General features: G+C 36.3%; 1 protein-coding gene across 1 annotated transcript; it reads right to left on the bottom strand.

Moving 5' to 3' along the window:
- Positions 1–4705: 4705 nt before the first annotated feature.
- LOC126757665 (uncharacterized) lies at positions 4706–21670 on the bottom strand. Its single transcript, XM_050471752.1, has 11 exons — positions 21491–21670; positions 16653–16814; positions 16455–16551; positions 15920–16378; positions 15377–15855; positions 14927–15310; positions 6760–6924; positions 6507–6603; positions 5914–6375; positions 5306–5784; positions 4706–5236 (listed from the first exon to the last, which is right to left on the bottom strand). Exons 1-11 carry the CDS (start codon positions 21491–21493, stop codon positions 4844–4846), a joined length of 3180 nt encoding a protein of 1059 aa, XP_050327709.1. The 5' UTR covers positions 21494–21670; the 3' UTR covers positions 4706–4843.
- Positions 21671–22317: the final 647 nt, after the last annotated feature.

The raw sequence follows: 22317 nt of genomic DNA, 5'->3' as shown, positions 1-22317 counted from the left end.
AGTTAAGGAAACAGTGCTTGAAAATCATCGTTTTAGCATCAGAGACACATTTTGGATAATTTCATAAAAAGGATACTTGACAACGCAGCTGAGGCCCTACACAAATCAATACTAGCGACGAGACGTGGATTAATGAATATTTTCGAGCGATTTTTTACAGCTTTCGCCGTGTATTAACTCATCACAAATGCATAGATGAACTTAATTCTTGACGATGAAGCCTCTTCAAGTGCCAGTGTTTATCAATGGTATGGTGAATTCAAACGAGATCGTAGATCACTTCAAGATTCATTCCGTGAAGCTCGTCTAAAATCAGTTGTTGTTCTGGAAACTATTGATGTTGAATTTATGCTTATGCCCCCGAACGTAAAGACCAGTCAACTGCATGTTTCAAGATCGACTCATCTTTCAACAAAAGTAGTCCGCGCACGAAGCATTTACAAGCAAATGGTTGCCTGTTATTTTGGAACAATTGGATATATCGCAACCGTACCGCTAAAACAACAACGCAGAACAGTAAGTTCTGAGTGGTTGGCAGTCTTCTTTCAAAAAACCAGGAAAACATTAGAATGGAGATATCTCAATCAGAATGGCAAACGGGTGTCGAGAATCGGTCAAACGCATGCAAAAGTATATAAACCTTAATGGTAAATATTTTGAAAAACAATAAAGTGATTTTTGATAAGAAAAAATTGATTTTGTTCTCTCATCCCGAAACATAAGAGACAACCTGCGTAATATTCTTATTTTCCCAAATGTATCGGTGTTTTTTGTATGAAAATTTGAATAAAGGAGAGAGTTTTATGAAGCTATTTTTGGATTTGTTTTAAGCTAATTATCATTCAAAAATCTGTTAAATCCTCTTCATCTTTAATCCACTGGACACTGACATATAGTGAATATAAGTTGATATTTTAGTTTGGTAATGACGAAAGCAGTCCCAAAATTGAGGTCAAAGTCAGGTGGCCACTATTTTGGTACGCATCGTGGCAAATGAAAACAAGAACATTAGGAAAAATAATGTATCCTTAATCTTTATATACAACGTTGTTTGTCCGCGATGGACTCCTAAATTACTGAACCGATTTTAGTAAAATGTAGCACACTCTGTCCAGTTTGAACCAACTTAGAAGATAGGATAATAAAAACAACTCATAAATAAAAAATACAGTGAAAGCTCTATTAAATGTACGCCCTATTAAGTGGACACCTCTCCATTAACCCTGCAATTGGCCGGTCCCACAATTTGTTGACATTTATTAAGTACAATCTATTAAGCGGACAACTCTCTCTCTCCCTCTGTTAACTGGACAGAAAGGCTGGTAACCAGACATTAAGAAAGCAGCCTTAAATTCGTTAATTTTTCCAATGAAATTTATTTGCATGAACATATTCAAAATTGAACCTCAAGTATGTATGTACAATCTCTTGGATTCTTTTTCGTAAATAAAATTTTCACTCCATTAAATAGTTAATTATATGAATAATAGGAATTATAAAATATATACCACAGCAACGAGTGACCGGATCCACTAGTAATATATAAACATCAGAAACTAATCGGACTGCCTTAGTATATATAATCGGAAAGTTGTAATTTAAACTAGATTTCATGATAGTAAAATATTTATATGCATCGATATGGATATGTAAGAAAACCAGGTAAATCACGATCCCTATATTCGACGTATTGGAACTATAAGTAGCCAGGAATCAAATGCATGCATTTCTGCCTCAAATCTCATTATAGGACACACTTCTTTAGTTAGATTTTTCAATTATCTGACATGCTATTTATCTGGATTTTTATATAAAAAATGCTCTCACTTTAATTTTTAAAAAGATTTTTATTAAAGTGTGTAAAGCGACTAAACTGCTAAGTACTTGTTTGCAATATTTTAAAGCACAGTTATTTCATATAAACACTCATATAAATATATGCAAGATAATTAAATAAAATATTTTATTTTTTTATTATTATTACAGCAAATATTTTCACACAAATTACCATTTTTTATATACATATATACGCAATCCTTTTTAATAATTATTTATTTATTTAATTTTTTATTATTATTATTATTTTTTTTTTTTTCAAATAATTCTTTATTTCATCACAAATTTTAAAATTCTTTCATTTATTTTTTGAGAATTTCCGCAATTATCTACCGTAAAAATTTGCTGCCGAACACATTTAGTGTGGATTTTGTACTGAAATGCTAATATAAAGCTTTCCAATTTTTAAGCATTTTTAATGATTTTATTTCATTGATAACTACACACATAACTGCATTTATGCAACCGTCGTGCTATCAGCGCACTCTGTAATTCATCGAGATAACTCAAATATTGGCCGATAAAAAAAATCGCAAGTCTTTGTATTAGGTATATGGGGGCTCAGGGAAGTATTGACCCGATTCAACCCATTTTTGATACACAGAATTACTATTGTCAGGAAAGGATTCTCGCTGATTTTCTATTGTATATCCCATACATTGACCGATTTTTTCGATCCAAAGTCAACTATTGATACTGGGGTCCACATAAATATTCGGTAGCTAGGGGCTTGAACAGTTTTTGTTGGACATATTTCAAAGACATTATTAATGCAAAATTGTATACCGTTACATTAATTACTTCTTCATTTGTGTACTGAAAAGTGAGCGAATAAAATGGAATAAAATTGTGCTACATGGGAAGTGGGCGTGGCGTAATTCGGCAAATAAAATTGGTACCACTTCAAGGCCAGCCGGCAGCGCGCAAATGACGCGCGCCCTTGTGATGTATTACGTAATCGAACCAGTAGAGCACAGTCTCATGTGGATCGAGTTGTCAAGTAAGGTCCAAAAAATAGTGATAAACTTTATGAGTCTGATAGAAATTATTTGGGAAGTCAATTGAGTGCCATAATTGAAGTAGTTTGGTAGATAAAGCACAGTTAGAACGCTTATTAGCAACAATTTGAAGTAGAAACAAAACTATAATCGAATTAATAACCGTTTATAAGTGTCTGGTATTAATTACCATAAATCAGATAAGAGTACTCAGTACACAAAAAAAGAACACTTAAAACCCAATATTGGTATATGCTTCTTGTTCCTAGATGCAATAAATGCAGTCTCTGAAATTGAGCCAGTTGAGTACCAGTTAATGAAGGCGTTGCAGCTCCAGCGGAAATATAACTTTAAAATTGCAGCAACAACAAAAAAAATAGGCTTAAACAATTTTTGTAGAATAAGTTAAGAACAGCAATTAAATATTGAAAAACAAAGTAAATATTTTGTAGTCGAAAAAGTATTTTCGTATTTTGTCATTAGATGTCGTTCAAGTCGTATATCTCCAGTGCTGCCAAACACATTGTGTCATGCCATTTAGTGGTAGAAAGGTGAGATTACGAGCTTCATTTAACCAAAAAATAAAAATAAATTCGTGGAAGTTGAAAAAAGTTACAGCTGTTCAAAAATGAGTGAAAATAATGAAAAAATTCGCTATACTTTGAAATTTTTGTATAAAAGGGAAGAATTCCACGGAAGCCACCAATGAAATTTGTGAAGTTTACGGAGACGGTCAAACGGTTTTGAACCATATTAAAAAGGCTGGTTACAAAAAAAAAAACTCCATGCTTTGGTAACACATGAATTGTCTGTGAAAAATTTAATGGACCGAATTGACATCTGCGATTCTTTGCTGCAACGAAATGAAATCGAACCATTTCTGAAGCGAATGGTAACAGGAGACGAAAAGTGAATCAAATACGACAATAATGTGCAAAAAACGACAATAATGTGCGAAAAGAATCATGGTCCAAGCGTGGTGAAGCTCAACAAATGGTCGCAAAGCCAGGATCGACGCCTCGATTGGTTATGCTGAGTATTTGGTGGGATCGGCAAAGAGTCATCCACTATGAGCTGCTCCAGTCTGGACGAACGATTGATTCTACATTTTACTGTCAACAGCTGATGAGATTGAAGCAAGCAATCGACATAAAACGGCCGGAACTGATCAACAGAAAAGGCTTCGTCTTCCATCAGGACAAAGATAGACCACACACATTTTTGATGACTCGGCAAAAACTGGGAGAGCTTAGCTGGGAAGTTTTGATGCATCCACCATATAGCCCTGACCTTGCACCATCAAATCATTTGTTTGGGTCAATGAAGACTTCCCTTAATGGCGTAAAGTTGGTTTCAACAAAAGCTTGTGAAAATTACTTCTCGTAGTTGGAATAATGACTCTAGCGGAAAAATGGCAAAAGTTGCTGGACTAAAGTGGGACATATTTAGTTCATTATAAAAATAAAAAAAAATAAGTTAAAAAAATATGAAAAGACTTTTCCGACTACCAAAATACCCCAATTTCTGGTTTGGGTTATGGAAACATTTTCCCGAAGTTGCCACTGTCGGAAAAAAGCACTTTTTGTATAACTTTTTTCACAGTTTCGAATTTTTTAAGAATAGCCAAAACTGAAATTTAGATATATGGATAGTTCGAGACATAGACAAGTCCAAATATAGACTTAAAATTTTAAAAATTTCAAGTTAGTTGGTACGGTAGCACCTCAGAAATCGTGGGAATCGCTATGAAAACCTCAGTTTCGAGAAAAACGCTTTTAAAGTTTAGCAAATTAGCCGAACACGTCTGGATGCCAGGAAAGCAAAACACTTATGTTCTCTGAAAATAATTTGAAGTTTTAAAAATCCTCTAGTTGATTCTTGTAATTAAGCTTCAAGTTTAATATACTTATTTCTGACAAAACTTATACTAAAACATTTTTACACTTTATAAAACTTATATTGTGAATATTTGCTGAAATTAAATACTAAACCTTACTAGGAACACATTACTAAAGCAGTTTTTGCTTTTGTTTTTTACTACCAAGACTCCTTAGGAACCAATGCACCAGCACAAATGCAATGCTCAGCAACAATAATGTGACAGCCAAACAGAGAGCAACCACGTCCAGCAAATAGAATTGATACCACTTCAAGTCCAAGCCGGCAGCGCGCAGATGCCGTGCGCCCTTGTGACGTATGACGTAATCGATCCAGTAGAGCGCAGTCTCACGTGCGCTCATTGGGCGATCGTGGAAGATGTTTGATATCCTTCTAATGTTGTCACGATATGTGTTGTTGTGGAGCAATTGCTGCAGACCGGCCTGCAGAGACTCACGCGTGAGCGTGTGAAAGTCCAGTGTTACAGCGTAGCCGCCCAGTTCCGCCTTCTTCAAATTGAGGTGCTGCAGATGAGCCGAAGATATATATTTTTAAGTTCAGAAAAATTTATAAAATTATTATTTTTCAATTACCTGATCGCAGTAGAAGGGCATGCCCAGCATAGGCACCGCGTAGTGCACACCCTCCTGTGTGCCCAGTAAGCCGCCATGCGTGATGAAGACACGCACATTAGGATGTGCCAGTATGTCACTCTGTGGCATCCACTTTTTCACCATAACATTCGGTGGCAAGTTTGTGATGCTCTCATTCTCGAACTTCCACAGCACACGCTGTTGCAAGCTGCAGAAGACATCGAGGAAGAGACGCAATTTCTCAGCCGGCATATCCTTACTCTCCACTTGACTGCCCAAGCTGAAGTAGATGGCGCCATGCTCAGCTTCGTCTAAAAAGCTCTGCAACTCAGCGGGTAGGGCTTTGGGTGGATAAATATGCATGCCGCCCACATTGATCATATTGTCCATAGTTGGACTGGCAGTTGATAACGGTGTATAGTTGTTGATCAGTATGGCGCTGAGATTCTTATCCATGGCGGAGGCGCTGGGGAATTTAACTGAGAAAAACGTGAGGAAAATCAGGAAATTGTTTTTTCTTTTTAATCAATCTTCGTTTATTGGTAGAATCAAGATATAATTCGACCATTCTACTTAACCTAACCTAACCTAACCAAACTTTTACTCACTTGGCAAATGTCCAAAATACTTCGCGATCAACGCATCCACCATCGGAAAGTATTTAAACTCGCGACTGTAGTCAGTATTCAGTATGTGGTAAGCATTCTGCAGACGCTGCCAGAAGCTCATGCGATCCGTGAGTGGCAGTGATCCATGCGGCACATACGACCACGGCGTTATTACACCGAACATCTGACTCATATAATGCTCCTTGGCGAAGGTGGCAGTGCTCACCACCGGCACATTGTAAATATGCGCCAAAGCGAGGAAGGCGTCTTGATAGAACTGTTCGACCAGCAAGAGATCGTAGACATCGCGTGTTTGCTCGGCATTAATGATCGCTTGCACCTTCGGCTGTTTGAGCGCGTGTTCGGTGCTGCCCATACAAATCGCTTTCATCATATTCATAAAGTCCGTTATATCATTGTTTGACATATCGAATATTGTGTTGCTGCCGGTATCAACGTGGCCTAAGTGATAAAAATTTAATTAAATTAAATTAAATTAAATTAAATTAAATTAAGTTAAATTAATTAAATTAAACTAAATTAAATTATATTAATTTAACAAAATAAATTTCATTGCTATCCACTGCACTCACCATCCTTTCGATAATCGTAAACCGGTTCGATGAGTATCTCTGTATAATTGCTGCCCAGACGTAGCGGCGCCAGCGTGTAAGCCGTTATCATGGTTACCTGTGCGCATACAGAAAAAGCGTATACTATATGAGCATACATATGTACACATAGATATATACATATATGAAGTATTATTTTGCAACGAAAAGTAAATTTATTTTATTTTTGTGTGTGAAAAAAGTAAGCGATGATTGATTCTCGCCGTTAACCTACCTCATGGCCATGCTTCACCAACTCGCTTATCAGCACGCGATGCATCATAAAGTGACTTTTGCCCGGATATACATATACCGCTAGTATTTTGGCGGCTTCAATGGCGGGCGCTAAGACAATCATTAGTGTTGTTAATATTACTAAGCTATTGAGAGCTTTGAGTTCCTGAAATAATTTACAAATTTTAATTAATACCGAGCAAACAGATAACGAATTTTATAAACAACAAATAAGTAATATGCACGCATATTTACTATATACATTTCCTTCATATAAAAATGGTAAAAAAAAAAATTTTGAAGATAAAGTGAAAGCAAGTTTAGTTCCAGTAGCTTCGAAGACAGTTTGATAACTCTGTTTTTGTTTTTTTTTTATATCAAGCCTGTGGTGATTTGAAATAAAACACTGCAGTTTACAATAATAATTCTATGATATTTTGGTTTTTAAGCGAGTCCAAAGAGCTAAATGTCTTATTAGTAAGTTTACTACAATGAAAAAATATTAAGTAATATTAGTGAATTTACAATTGGGATTTTTTGACATTCCATTTCTAACTCCATCACAGAGTGTGATTCTTCAGAAAGAATCGATGGATCTGGCAAATGCATCAACTATGATACATATGCTGCTTGTAACGTTCCAAAATCAAAGACAATAAACTGAGAAACATTTTTGATCCATTTATTCAGACACGAAAAAAATGCGGAATTGAAAGTTGACGAAGAAAAGAGAAAGAATCTGAGGCCGACAAATAAAACGCGAAAATTTACGCGTGAGAAGTTGCGTGAGTCTCAGTGAACATTCCACTGTTGTATACAATCGGCGAAGATTCGAAGGTGCACTTTTCTAGAGAAGTATTGGATGGATTTCAATTGAGTTTGCTGCTTCCAGAAGAAGTATGTACTTTGAAAACCGAAGAAATAGAAAATCTTATTGACTTGATAGATTCAAAGGCCTTTTGGATAATGACAACATGATGCGACGTTTGAAGCTCAAAGGTGAACTTGATCACTGACAGTGCCATTTGGGGCAGAAGCAAAAGTCAAAAGACAACAAGTCACCGACTACTGCATTGGAAACATTGAAGAATAGCGTTGTAGACCTATGGGGTAATTCATAGTTTGCTTCCCATATATATGTATATGTGACGAAAGTGAGATTTGAACGTTCTTTTTCGACACTTTGTCGCATAAAACGTGGCTGAAGACGAACATGCTTCGAGATCGATTGATCGGTCTGACGTTGCTGTGCACGCATCATGACATTGAAGTTACTGCAGAAGAAGTTCTCGAAATATTCTCAAAACTTGCCCCACATCGGTTTGTTTTGTGAAATTTTTCTATTCAATACATGAACTGATTACAGTATTATACATTGCAATAAAGTATGTCGCCCGCTTGTCTACGATTTATAATGTGTTTTTTTCTGTATAGCAGGATTCGATATTAGAAGCTCGATTTGAGATTTCTCCACCATGATATTAAACTGTATAAATACTACTATATTTAATATCTTCATGTTTCAAGTAAATTTTCATCTTGAGACCCATCATTCAATATTGGATAATATTCGACAGAATATATCACGTCCAGCACGCAGTGATGAACATATAGCAGCCGTAGCTGAGAGTATACACGAAAGTCGTGGAAAGTCGATTCGGTGCCGCTGGGGCAGATCGTAAATAGAAAGTGTACAAAATACTCCTTTTGCAGGAACTGCAGCTGCCCGACCTTCCCAAGCGACATCACTTCGCTCTATGTGCTCTTGAAAAGTTCCAAGAAGATCCGACGCTTTCGAGCCAAATTTTGTTCAGCGATGAGACCCATTTCTGGCTCAATGGGTATGCAAATAAGCAAAATTGCCGCATTTGGGACGAAGAACAATCGGAAGAGATTCAAGAGCTGTCATTTCATTCAGAAAAAACAATGGTTTGGTGTGGTTTGTTGGCCGGTGGAATCACCGGTCCATATTTCTTCAAAAATGATGCTGTTCTCATAACCATCAATGGAGACCTTCATCGCTCCATGATAACCGACCATTTGATATCTGAAGACGGATGTGTGGTTTTACACTTATCGCAACAATCAATGGATTTAATGAGAAAACACTTCTGAGGGCAGATAGTTCCACGTAGTTGGTCGGTCGATTGACCACAAAGGTCGTTTAATATCACACCGTTAGACTTTTTTCGGTTGGGATGTGTGTTAAGCATAAAGTCTATGCCGACAATTCCGCTTCGATTCAGGCCTTGCAGTAAAATATAACGCATGTCATTCGGTATGTCAATTACCAGTCGAAATACTCAAACGACTCATAGAAAATTGTAGTCAACGGATGGTTCATCTGAGACATGGCCGCGACCAACATTTGAAAGAGATCATTTTCAAAAAATAAATGCTAAAGAATGTTCTTTCGAATGATGATAAACATTCCCCATTAAATTTGAAGTTCCTGTGTTTTTTCTTGAAAAAAGTAGTGATCATCAAAATGGATCACCCTTTATTAATTATTTAAACTTTAGAAACTAAAAGTCTGTCCTGGTATTTATTAATAAATATGTACAAAAGTATTTTTGTTGAAAATTATTGAAACCGGTTTCGACAAACTAGCATTGCCATCGTCTAAGGTCAGTTACTTTGACAAATGTTTCATAAATGCATTGTTGATAACGAAAGTATCACACCAAAGCTATAATTAAATCAAAATTTTTTATATTTTATGTGTGATTTTCATGTGTGTTAGTGCGCAATTATTGATTATTTCTTTGATTTTATAATGAGGCAAAGCTAATGTGCATAGTCTAGTCTAATCGTGCTGATTTACAAGCACATGTTGTAAGGTCCCCATAGAAATAGAGAGTGCGCATTAATAAAGCTTAAAATCACGAGTGTGTAGGTGTGTGTGTTTATTACGAAAATTGGCACATTAAATTAATCTTAAAGATTCAAGGGCAAAACCTTGACTATGTAACAATGGACCCAGCGACAACGCAGTCGTGTGTGAGCGTGACGTCAATTTAATTTGTTTTATTTTAAAATTTGCGTAGAATTTTTTGCCTAGTAATAGAGCAGTGTATAGAACCATGCGGCTCAAGCCAAGCAGTTTTATGGGTATTGATGAGAGCGTCTTTCGCTCTCTCTTAAAACAAATACTTTTACTTTTCTCTCAAACTAATATCTTTGTTCGACGGTTGATCTCATATAAATGGTTTGTGCATTTATATTACCTGAACAATTTATAATCTTAAATGTTTTATGACGACCTGAATAGCCGAATAAGGTTAAATTGTTTGCTGTTAATTCCTTTTTATTCCTTATACAGCTGATGTACTAACAAGTTCTAAAAGATGCCATGATAATCGGTTCATATATTCGGAACGGAGGAAGATATGTAACTAGCCTTGAATGGGTAATGTGCATATTAAAGTGCTGAAACATAACATTGCTATACTTTTCAAAAATTATTGATGCTTTACCAAATCCACTGAGTTGCCTGGATAAGGCATAATTTGTTACCACTCGGGGGCACAAACGTCCTAAACATGGTCTAAGTACGGCCCACTGTGGTTTCGCGCTCCTGCAACGTTTTTTTCAACCGACCCACCACCCTTATGTTCAGAATGAATTAACTAAAATTACTTGGAAAAGCCCAACCCTTTGCTTATAAGGTTGGGTCTTACATAGCAAGCAGCTCTACGTATAATGTTAAAAACCATCTAAGAATTTTTAAAAACAGTGCAACAAATGTGGTTTTCCACCTAACCTGCTTGCAAATGTAGACACAAGGTATGGACATGAATCAAACTAGCTTTTTCGAATGTGTTTCGCTGAATCATCCAAAACGAAGGATATCTATCTCCATTCACGACAGTTGGATCTAAGTAACCCCAACGGACTTGGATTTTTATCTACCAAATCTGTCAACTCGGCACTATTCTTCGAAATTACTTCAAAAATATTTTATGCCGCTACAACAACAGCAAGAACAGGGATATCTAGGGCCAAACTATGATTAAACCATCAAAAAGTCATGCGAAATGAATTTTTAATGACTCATCATATAATGCATGAAGCCGGCTCGACCAATTCAGCGATTTTATCGCAATCGACGACATGCTGGCGTACACCAGAACGCCTTATTGGAAACGGAAACTGTTCAGGCCCATAAACTGCACAAATTTTATTGGCGGCTTGAGAATTTTTGCCTTTATAGTGGTATGTAAAATATGCCATATTCTCTTTATTTTGCTCCATGTTTGCGACGCTATAACTCAGGAACGACTTAAAAGAAACGACAATCAATCCAACTCGTGTTAGCGCGTGAAATGAGCTTTCCAAAAAGGTATAGCATGACCCGATGCGACGAATAAAACTAGAACTACGTGCTTTCAGCGCCAACTAGCGAAAATACCGCAAGACTTTTTTGATAACCTAATATAATATGAAGGCTCGTTGAACGCAATCATCATGCTGTGGCCTTCTTATCCTTCCCATATATCTATAGAGCATGTATAATTTGAATGTAAGATGTATCTTTGATGTAAGTCATACATTATTCTGCGATTCTGTCAGCTTGGTCACTTTCACCGATTCTCCGGCGACAAGAGGAGGTTAGGTGGCTTATGGCTTTTATAAAAACTAAGTGAGGGAAAAACGGAAAGTTGTAATTTAAACTAGATTTGATGATAGTAAAATGTTTACACTCGTCGATGTGGATATGTGAGAAAATCAGGTGAATCACGACCCTTATATTCGGTATATTGGAACTAAAAGTAGTCAGGAATCAAATTCATGTATTTCTGCCTCAAATCTCATTATAGGACACACTTCTTTAGTCGATTCTTTTTAATTATCAGATATGTTATTTATCCCGATTTTTATTTAAAAAATGCTTTAACTTTAATTTTTAAAAAGATTTTTATGAAGGCGTGACAAGCGCCTAAATTGCTAAATACTTGTTTGCAATAATTCTAAAGCACAGTTATTTCATATAAACACTCACATAAAAATATATGCAAGATAATTAATTTAAATATTTTATTTTTTTAATTATTAAAGCAAATATTTTCACACAGTTTACCATTTTTTATAATCAACACAATTCGTTTTAATTATTATTGTTTTTAATTATATTTTAATTTTTTGTTTTTTACTTTTTTTTTTTGTTAAAATTTTTTTTTTTAATAAAAATATATTTCTAGACAAATTTTAAAATAATTATTATTTTTTTTATTTTTTTGTCAAATATTTTTTTATTTCATCACAAATTTTAAAAAATTTAAAATGTTTGCTCGTTTATTTTTTGAGAATTCGCGCTATCATCCACCGTAACAAATTGCTGCTGAACACATTTAGTGTGGATTTTGTACTGAAATGTCAATACAACGCTTGCCAATTTTTAAGATTTGAATTTCAACGATTTCAATTCATTGATATCTACACACATAACTGCATTTATATAGCCGAGTAAGCGAGTGCGACTACTATATTTTCCAACAAACAAACGAGTACTTACTTGCACTTGCTTAGAATGTGTTCTATGTTTTGGACGAGTGCATGCAGCGAGCGAGTCGTCTGTCGTGCTATCAGCGCGCCGAGCATATGTATGTGTATGTGATAGCACATGTGTGTAATTATGTTTGATTATACTTCTATTTACCGTTATTTATTTTTTTATTTGTTATTTTTACAAAAAATCAAGGTGAAGGTAGAGCATTTTGTCACAAAGCGATTTATATGCCGAGTCGCTGAACTTATCTGGAGCTTAGCACCGGCTTATTTAGAAATCACACGCTGATTTACTGATTTGTAAAATGTCACAACGGTCGTGTTTATAATAATGCACTTAATTAATTACCTAAACAAATATTAGAAGGTAACGTTGGAGACCCCATAAAAAATATATGCACAAATAACAAGTAAAGAAGGGCTAAGTTCGGGTGCAACCAAACTTTTTCGACTCTAGCAACTTGCAGGAACCAAAGCCAGGGAAACAATTTAAAGTTTAAAATGTGAACTAGAGTATCGGAATCCAAGAAATTTTACAAATTCGACTTATAACTCACATACTGAAACATATTCGGCAAAAGGTTTGTTGGTAAACCGAAAATCATTGTATATAGTATAAGGAACCATGTGCCAAATCTTGGAAAAGACCTCTAAAAAGAGGATAGGAACACACCACCACTTTGTCGATTTCAAAGCTGTCTTTGACAGCACGAAAAGGAGCTGCCTTTATGCCGCGATGTCTGAATTTGGTATCTCCGCGAAACTAATACGGCTGTGTAAACGAACGTTGAGCAACACCAAAAGCTCCGTCAGGATCGGGAAGGATCTCTCCGAGCCGTTCGATACCAAACGAGGTTTCAGACAAGGTGACTCTCTTTCGTGTGACTTCTTCAATCAAATCCTGGAGAAAATAATTCGAGCTGAGGTCTCTGAGATGGAGAAGGCACAATCTTCTCTAAAATAGTACAACTCCTGACGTACACTGATGACATCGATATCATTGGCCATAACAACCGCATCGTTAGTTCTGGTTTCCCCAAGTTAGTCAAAGGAGCGAAGCAAATGGATCTGGTAGTGAACGAGGGCAAGACGAAATATTTCCTGTCATCAAACAAACAGTCGTCGGAATCCAACGCAACTGAGTAGGCAACTGAGAAGTAAAGTTCTCTCTCGACGAACAAAGATCACACAAGATCATTGGCAACGGCGAATGCCGCAGACGATGAAACAATGAGTTGTACGAGTTATACGACGACATTGACATTGTTCAACTTACGAGATATGACAATTAAGTAATGAGACTGATTCCATAAAAACCGTATATTTGAAAATTATTCTACAACTCTGCCATCCCCTTCAAAGTAATCCCCTTGAGCAGCTATACAGCGATTTCAGCGCGTTTTCCATGCTTCGTAACATTTCTGGAACGCTTCGACTGGGATGTCCACGGGTACCCTCGTCACGGCCGCTTGGATGTCCATACACGACTAAGAGCACTATCACCATACACTCTTACAATTTTAGCGAACGTTTCCGAAGCTGTTTCGCCCAATCTGGCGCAAAATTTTATCGCGAAGCGTTGTTCTTGATTTCGTTTTTCCATTCTCGTGACGAGCACTACAAACACACGTCTACTCAACTTGACACAGCAGGCGAACTAAACAAGCTAGAGCGATGGTACTTATATCAATGGAGAGGAGAGGGATGCCGGAAAAAGGGAAAGGAAATTTCAAGGTCACAGGTTTACCACAAGCGCGGCAATAAAATCAGTCTCATTATTTAATTGTCAAACCTCGTATTAAGAGACAGTGGCTAGGTCATGTCGTCCGAATGGATGTAAATACTCCAGCTCAGAGAATATTCGACGCAGTACCATTCGGAGGAAGCAGATGAAAAAGAGGACCTCCACTTCGTTGGAAAGACTAGGCGGAGAAGAACCTGGCTTCGCTTGGAATCTCTTTCGCCACCTTGCAAAGAGAAGAAACGATTGACACGCTGTTTTTAACTCGGCTATAACCTCGTAAGCGCTTTCTACGCCAATAAAGAAGAAGAAATTCTGGTTAATTGAACTTAACATCAAATCGAAAGCAATCGAAGTAAGAAGGGCGAAAGTAACATATACTAGAGAGTAGTGTTGCCCTGAGCGAACATAATTCTTCACCTATTGAGCTAAGCTAGCCGCTTCCAGGCGAGTTCTTTCTTGAGACACTCCGATTATTGACAGTAAATGTTCGAATTAAGAGTTCAGGCGCAGAGCCTCATAACAGCAATTCATAGTTGGTGATTCCTTGCCAATCTCACTAAGAACAGAGCAAAACTTTTTCGACCGTCAATCCTTGCTTGCCTATAAATTAAATTCCAAAATAGTTTGGAGAAATGTATACAAGTTCGGACTTTAGATTTTGGTCCGTATTTGGAACGCTTCCGATAACGTAGATGCGATTATTATAGTCGCAAGCAATTACATAACAATTTTCTATAGGAATGATTCAAGTGAGTTAAAGTATTCATCAATTCAAAGAGATTTCCTAATATTTACTCTTTACAAATTTTAATTTAGCGCAAATTGAGCCTTACATACAAACATATTAAAGAACTAATCACACATAACCACATAATTTTTCAAAACAACAACAATTCATAGTATTATACTAATTCACTTTCTGCTTGATCTGTTCACCGCTGATTCGCCGCAAGATCCAGCGCACCAACAGAACAAGCACTCCAAGAGCAACAGCGACGGCGGCTACGACCAGAGCGATCACGTCCAGCAAATAGAATTGGTACCACTTCAAGTCCAAGCCGGCAGCGCGCAAATGACGCGCACCCTTATGGCGTATTACGTAATCGATCCAGTAGAGCGCAGTCTCACGTGGACCCATGGGACGATCGTGGAAAATGCTCGAGAAGCGTTTGATATTGTCGCGATATGTGTTGTTGTGCACCAATTGTTGGAGGCCATTCTTTAGCTGCTCACTGGTGAGTGTGTGGAAGTCCAGCATGATGGCATAACCATTGTGCTCGGCTTTCTTCAAATTAAGGTGCTGCGGGAGAGAATGGAATAAACTGTTAATTTCTTTTTTTAGAACTTAGATTTTATTTTATCTTACTTGATCGCAGTAGAAGGGCATACCAAGTATGGGCACGGCATGGTAGACAGCTTCCTGTGAGCCAAAGAGACCGCCGTGCGAAATGAAAACACGCACATTAGGATGTGCCAAGATATCACTCTGCGGCAGCCATTTCTTCACCATAACATTCGAAGGTAAATCCGGAAGGCTATCGTTTTCAAATTTCCACAGCACACGCTGATTCAGCTGAGCGAATACGTTGAGGAACAAGCGTAACTTCTCCACAGGCATATCTTTGCTCTGTACTTGACTGCCCAAACTGAAGTAGATGGCGCCATGTTCGGCCTCATCCAGGAACTGCTGCAAATCGCTGGGCAATGCTTTTGGCGGATAGATATGCATGCCACCGACATTGATCATGTTGTCCGTCGTGGGTCCAGCTGACACCAAAGGCGTATAGTTGTTGATCAATATGGCTGAGAGATTTCTATTCATTTCGGAGGTGCTGGGGAATTTTACTGTTAAGTAGAATAAAAAGTTGGTAAGAATTGTAGCTTATTTCAAGGTTTATCCAACACTTACTTGGCAAGTGTCCGAAGTATTTCTGCACCAGTACGTCCATTTTCGGAAAATACCTAAACTCGCGGTCCAAGTCCGTGCGCAATGAGGTGTACGTGTTGTAGACGCGTTCGAAAAAGCTCATATGCTCCGTTAACGGTAGATAGCCATGGGGCACGTATGACCACGGTTGTATAATGCCAAACATTTCACTCATAAATGTTTGTTGTGCAAATGTGGCCACACTTATAACGGGTATATTGTAGACATGTGCCAAGGCCGAGAATGCATCCTGATAGAATTGTTCGACCAGCAGGAGATCATAGACACCCTGTGTTTCTTTGGCGTTGATGATCGCTTGTATTTTCGGCTGCTTGAGTGCATGCTCCGTCGTCGAGAGGCCGAGAAGTACAACCATATTCAGGAATATATCCAATTCATTGCGCATGTCATAGATCGTTTTGCCGCCGAATGTGTTGTGTACTGGAAGTCAAGTATTATTTTAGTGTTAGTTTTGTGTAGTTACTTTATGTATTAAGGATGTGTGATTTTCACTTACTTTCCGTCCAAAAGTCATAAACCGGCTCTATGAGTATCTCCGTGTAATTGGCGCCCATTTTTTTTGGTTCCAGCGTGAGTGCCGTTATCATGGTGACCTGAGAAATAGATTTGAAAAATAAGTAACAGTTTTTCATTGAAATTTGATATAAAATATACATATATAGTTATATGGTATACCATATTTGTCTGTACATACCTCATGTCCGTGCTTCAATAGCTCGCTTATCAGCACACGGTGCATCATGTAGTGGCTCTTGCCCGGAAATGAGTAAACGGCGAGTATTTTGGCGCCATCGGTTGCCGGCGCTTGTGCCGCCAGCACTGCCAGTGCCAGTAGACCGCAGAGCACTTGTTTATGCTTAAAAAACATTTTGGATTATTATATCAGACGAAACAATAAATTTTTTTTACTAATATATTCTAGCGCAATAATCGTTTCAAAACTCCTGCAAACACTTCGATTGTTTGTCACCAAGCAACTAACGAAATGAGTCTTAAAACCCGACTTATATAATATGGGAATGTCACTTTATACCTGCGCTCAGAGTTTGCTGAATCTAAATATCTTTTGCTGGAAGGTCAGCTACATAATCAGCATCAGAAACAGACATTATTACTTTTACACACAAAAAATTTTTTCGGAAAAAATAAATAATAAATGTCCTTAAGATTTATTTTACTAGGTATACAAATGAATGTACTGAATTGCGTAATAGCTCACGGCACATCTTGAAAATTGCGCGAGCTACCTGGCTTTGGTTTAGTTGTAAGGCAGGTAGCGACTTATGAATAGAACAGCCATTGGGTAAGTTCATTGTGAGATAAGCGCTCAGCGTAGGATGACATATTTCTCCATCGCGCATGTGTACATTGTTGTTGCTTTCGATTTAAAATTTATCTTGCTAGGAGAGAGGAGAGAAAAAATTTTGCAAAACATTTTTATATAAGTAAAAAAAAAAGATACCACTGGAGATTAAGTGAGATTAAGCTACATGGCTTGTGTGTGTATTTTTTTTGAACAAACTGCCACTCATTCTATTATGTTCTAGATTACATACTACTTAAGGGTATATGCATTAGGGTGGGTCAAAAAAAAATATAAAATTTTGCCCGTGACTATTAAATGCTTATACTTGGAGAGACTTTTTAGAGTTGTCTAAGAACCTATTTTTCAGAGTATCAAGTTAAAAAACAGCTTTCGTTTTGTACACTAATTATGATTATTTCAAATATCCTTCCCATAAAAAAATACTCCGGTCTTATTTTCAGTACAGTGTTTAGAAAAATCTAGAACTCAGCGTCGCTTGATGGCAGATATCTATATCTCTGAGACAAGGCTTAATTTGTAGATCCACGAATAAAATAACTTGATGTATCTCGATCAAAGCATCACCTTTTGCTAATGTTTTTTTAGTATCAAAGAGTGCTTAACGTTTTTTTAAAGACTCCGTTTTTACTAAACAAAATAAAAATGATCAACTAATGATCAACACGTCAATAAAATAAAAGAATTGGTGCTTGAGAATGGACGATTAACAGTAAGAGATTTTGCTGGCAAAGTTGGAATATAGGAATCAGTGAAAATCATTTTGAAAGACCCTTTTGGGTTAAGTAAAGTGAAATTGGTTCCAAAATCACTAAATTGTTTCAACAGCATCGCGTTAATGTGTGTAAAACAATGCTTTCCGACTACCAGGATGTGATAAAACATATTATTACTGGCTATGAATTTTGGGTTTATTTATGCTTACGACACGAAAACAGACAATCCGTCGGCCGAATATCGTGGTAAAGGTGAGCCGAAGTCGATAAAACCACGTCAAATCTGGTCAAAATAGTAATGATTTTTCAGCTTCAGTTTTCTTCGATTATCGAGGTGTGGTGCACTCCGAATTTCTTCCGACCGGCCAAACTGTCAACGAGGAATACTAGAACCAATTCGTAAAAGAGGCCAGGAATATGAGCCGACAACTCCTGGTTTTTGCACCACATTGATTCTTCGTTAGTATTCGCCTCAGCGAAACTCAAAAAAACACTCCGGGGAAACCGTTTTCAGGCAATTGAAGATATTAAACGTGAATCGTTACGCTCATTGAGGGCTATTCCGGAAATTGACGTTAGAAAATGTTTCGAGGATTGGAAAAGACGTTAGGGTTTTACTTTCAAGGGGACGACATAAATTTCGAAAAATAAATTAAAAATTTCAAAATTATGGGGAACGTCTTAAAATTTTTTTTGCTCATAGTTGACGTTAATACATATGTTTTTTACATCGAAAACATGCCACAAAAGTATTCTAGCGACAGCTACAGTTTTTGTTAAATATGTGGATATGTATCTTTTATAACTCAGGGTAGTAATTTCTCGTCATTAATTTAATGGTGCTATTTAGACTATTTTAGATTTCCTTTGTGGGAATCGAAGTAAATTCTGAATTCTACATAAATGCTGTGCAATGCTATTAAGTTGGTCTAAACAGAAACCCAGACATATGTCAATTGTTATATCAATGATTTGGACCGAAACCAAAGGCTCCTGTAAGTGGGTGATGTTTTTGTTTGGCTCAATCAAAACGCATTACCACCTAGTCCAAACACACTATTGAGTAACCAAACTTGTATTCGGCCAACAGACCCATGCTACATAGTACGAACTGACGCACATAGGAGCATTTTCCTTCAAAAGCCGGACAAAAGTGAAGATTACAAACTCCAGCGATGCTACTCAAAATTGATTTTTTTAGTACCTAAATAACCGTACTACAATAAACCGATTAAATTATTGCCCTTCAGTCCGCTATATTGCCACACAAGTAGTCGAAACCTAGATCAGTACGCACTTCCTTATTCGCGATACTCTCTATTGTTCTCGAAATTGCAAATTATTTTTGTGTTGCGTGAAGTGAATTTTGGAAAATATTTTTTATGGATTCTGGATAACATGGTATGTACATATTTAATATTAATAATATAAAGATTAATTGATTTAATGTATTATTTGGTTTTTTCGGGAAAACAATGAATCATCAAAAGCACTAAACGAATTTTTTGAATTTTTTAGAAATTAGTGTTTTTGTTATAGTATATAGTGTATATTCGCTTTACTAACCTACAAGGTTTCTACTTAACATATAAGCTTAAACATTTCCCCCATATTATAGTATTTTTTTGTGAGTGAGAATCAAGGCGAGAGGTTCCATTAGTAAATTTCTTTAATGAAGACGCGCTATCAAGGGAAGTGGAGTGCAGGAATGCAAGCAAATTATTATTAGAGTTATAAAAATGACCTCGAAATCGATTTTTTCATACTTCGTTGAGTTATAGCTTTAGAAATAACGCACTATAAATCTCTCAAATCTATCCATCAATATTTCAAATATCTTTTGTGTTCAGCCTTCTACGCTGCAGAGATCGCTCGAATAATATTTATTTTATTTTTTTTTACAAACTGTGTATCCTTAAAATAGGTAAAAATGCATCCTTAAATGCAGTAGTTTATTTTTCACTTCCAAAAATTACTTATTTTAGGCTGTCACACTAGAGGGCACCCCTACACACCTCTTAACAAATTTACTGGTCTTATCAGACTGCACTCTTAGTATTTGGTACGTTTGTTGAGTAGTTGCCATGCCAGTAGGTAGAAATGTTATGCGATTGAAGATTGATTAATATTTACTAAATACCCATTGATTTCATTAATATATTTACTTAGATATGGTATAATGAGAAATTTATTTGTTCTGACACATTTAGTAGGCCAGGCGCGTGGCTAATTTTTCATCGAGTGTCTAAGCTATTAAGAATAAATAATTTTTGCAAACAACTGATAAAGCGAATATTTATGTACTATATATTATTATATGTTACCACACACACAGACCTTCAGGCAAAATACAAAACTAGTTACGCAAATGTTTCGAAATCAACTAGTAATGGAAGCAGCCTGGAGCGAACAGCAAATTGCCATGCAAAAAATTTAAGTACACGCTTAGGTAGCAGATAACTTCAAGCACTTTAAATATTCTACAATTATACTGCCGTTATTAGCTGCAGTGAGATGTATTTGATAGCAAAGCCAAAGATCCAAAAGTACTGATAAATGGCATGAGTCTGCCAAAATTATTTGGGAAGTCAAGTGAACGCCATAACTGAAGTACTTTGGTAGACAAAGCGCAGTTAAAACGATTATTATTAGCAACAATTTGAAGTGCAAACAAAAAGATAACCAAAATAATAAATGTTTGCAAGTGCCTGGTATTAATAACCATAAATCAGATAAGAGTACCCAGTGCACCAAAATAAACACTTAAAACCCAATTTCGGTTTATGCATTTTTGAAGACATATTATAAAAGGCTTCAGCGCTAATCACAAGGTCTTGCTGTTGCTTTGAGAGAATTTATCTTTTAATCACTCACAAAATATTAGATTTCGTATATCTTCAGTTTGTCGAAATGTTTAACCTTCATGCAGTAGACTATGTTACTTAGAGCAGATCACGCATTTCACGCATGCTTCGCTGTGATTAGATGCGAGAAAGGGGCCGCTTAAAAAAACCGAGGGGCTGATTATAACGAAATCAGTTTTTTTAGCGTCTTAACTTTCTTTCATGTATTCAATATGAAGAAAGGTAATTAGGAAGCATAATAAATTTGTGCACAGTGATCTTTTAATTTTCGGTTTATGGATCTAATTTTGTAATGCTTGTTTTTTGTATCCCACAATTTTTCAGGCTTATTCACCAAGCGATTTTTTAACAAAAAATGCAGCAAAGAATTTTTTTTTTCAAAAATAAAAAAAATCTTAAAAAAATCATATATTTTTAAAGAAAACCATTATTGCACTGCTATATTTTTTTAGTTAAAATTAAAATGACTTAATAACAGCATACACTCTTTGTACTGAAGGCGTCCTTAAAGCCACTTTTATTCTAAATCAGTTCAAAAACACTTTCTTGTCAACCACTGTAATTATTTTCCGTTAAAATTTTCTTTTCTTTCATTTCAAATCACACACTTTTTGCACACAGTGTTTACCATTTTAGCTTTCAAGTTCTAGGCTTCTAAATCCTTTGTCGCAATTATTTTCGTCTATTATTTGGTTCCGCTTCTGCTACTATTTATTCATCTATTATTTACTATTTCTTGGCACCGGGTATTGGTCAAGCACAAGGCCACCTATCGCTAACAGCGCACGCCTGTTACTAAAATGATAACGCTTCGTTTGTTGGCACTGAACTCATAAACGTCTAAATTAATTTGCAACATTGCAATTGATAAACTATTTTTTTTTGTTTTGAGTGGCGACGTATGTATATTCGAAGTGTCGTCTGCTAGTAAGTGACGCCACTTATCTCGCCAGAGGATTGCCAGATTGAGTTGAAGTCATAGGTTTGGATTTTACCGTAACTATTTGAAATGTGTTTCATCTTAATGATAAATAAAATATGCTGATCGTTTCAGTCTTTATTTAAATTAGAGTAAAATTATGCAAAAAGTTCTTTTTTCGTTTGAGAATAAAAAAATCCAAATTTTTTTTCTTGAAGACGAAAATTTTTCCGAATTTGATTCGAGATTGCAATAGCGCTCAATTTCTAATGCATATTTATAAAGGGAGATCCATTACGTGGTTCAGTACTTTTTTTGGGAAAAAACACAGAAACTTCACATCTAATGGGAAATGTTTATTATAATTCGAAAGAACATTCTTTGGCATTTATTTTTCAAAAATTATCTCTTTCATATATTGGCCGCGGCTACGTCTTGAGTCCAATTTTGCTCCAAGGCCTGAATTGAAATATTATTGTCCACATAGACTTTAGACCTTATATATCCCCACAGGAAAAAGTCTAACGATGTGATAT

This window comes from Bactrocera neohumeralis, chromosome 4 (assembly GCF_024586455.1).
Source record: "Bactrocera neohumeralis isolate Rockhampton chromosome 4, APGP_CSIRO_Bneo_wtdbg2-racon-allhic-juicebox.fasta_v2, whole genome shotgun sequence".
NCBI lineage: Eukaryota > Metazoa > Arthropoda > Insecta > Diptera > Tephritidae > Bactrocera > Bactrocera neohumeralis.
Note: the sequence above shows the minus strand (reverse complement) of the source record. Positions and strands in the feature narration are given on the sequence as shown.

Excerpts from the sequence above, each read along its gene's own strand:
- LOC126757665 (XM_050471752.1), bottom strand. Across the intron at positions 16,552-16,652 it reads TATTGAAGCACGGACATGAG|GTCACCATGATAACGGCACT; the intron begins GTATGTACAGAC and ends TCTATTTCTCAG. Across the intron at positions 15,311-15,376 it reads TGCCCTTCTACTGCGATCAA|CACCTTAATTTGAAGAAAGC; the intron begins GTAAGATAAAAT and ends TCTCTCCCGCAG.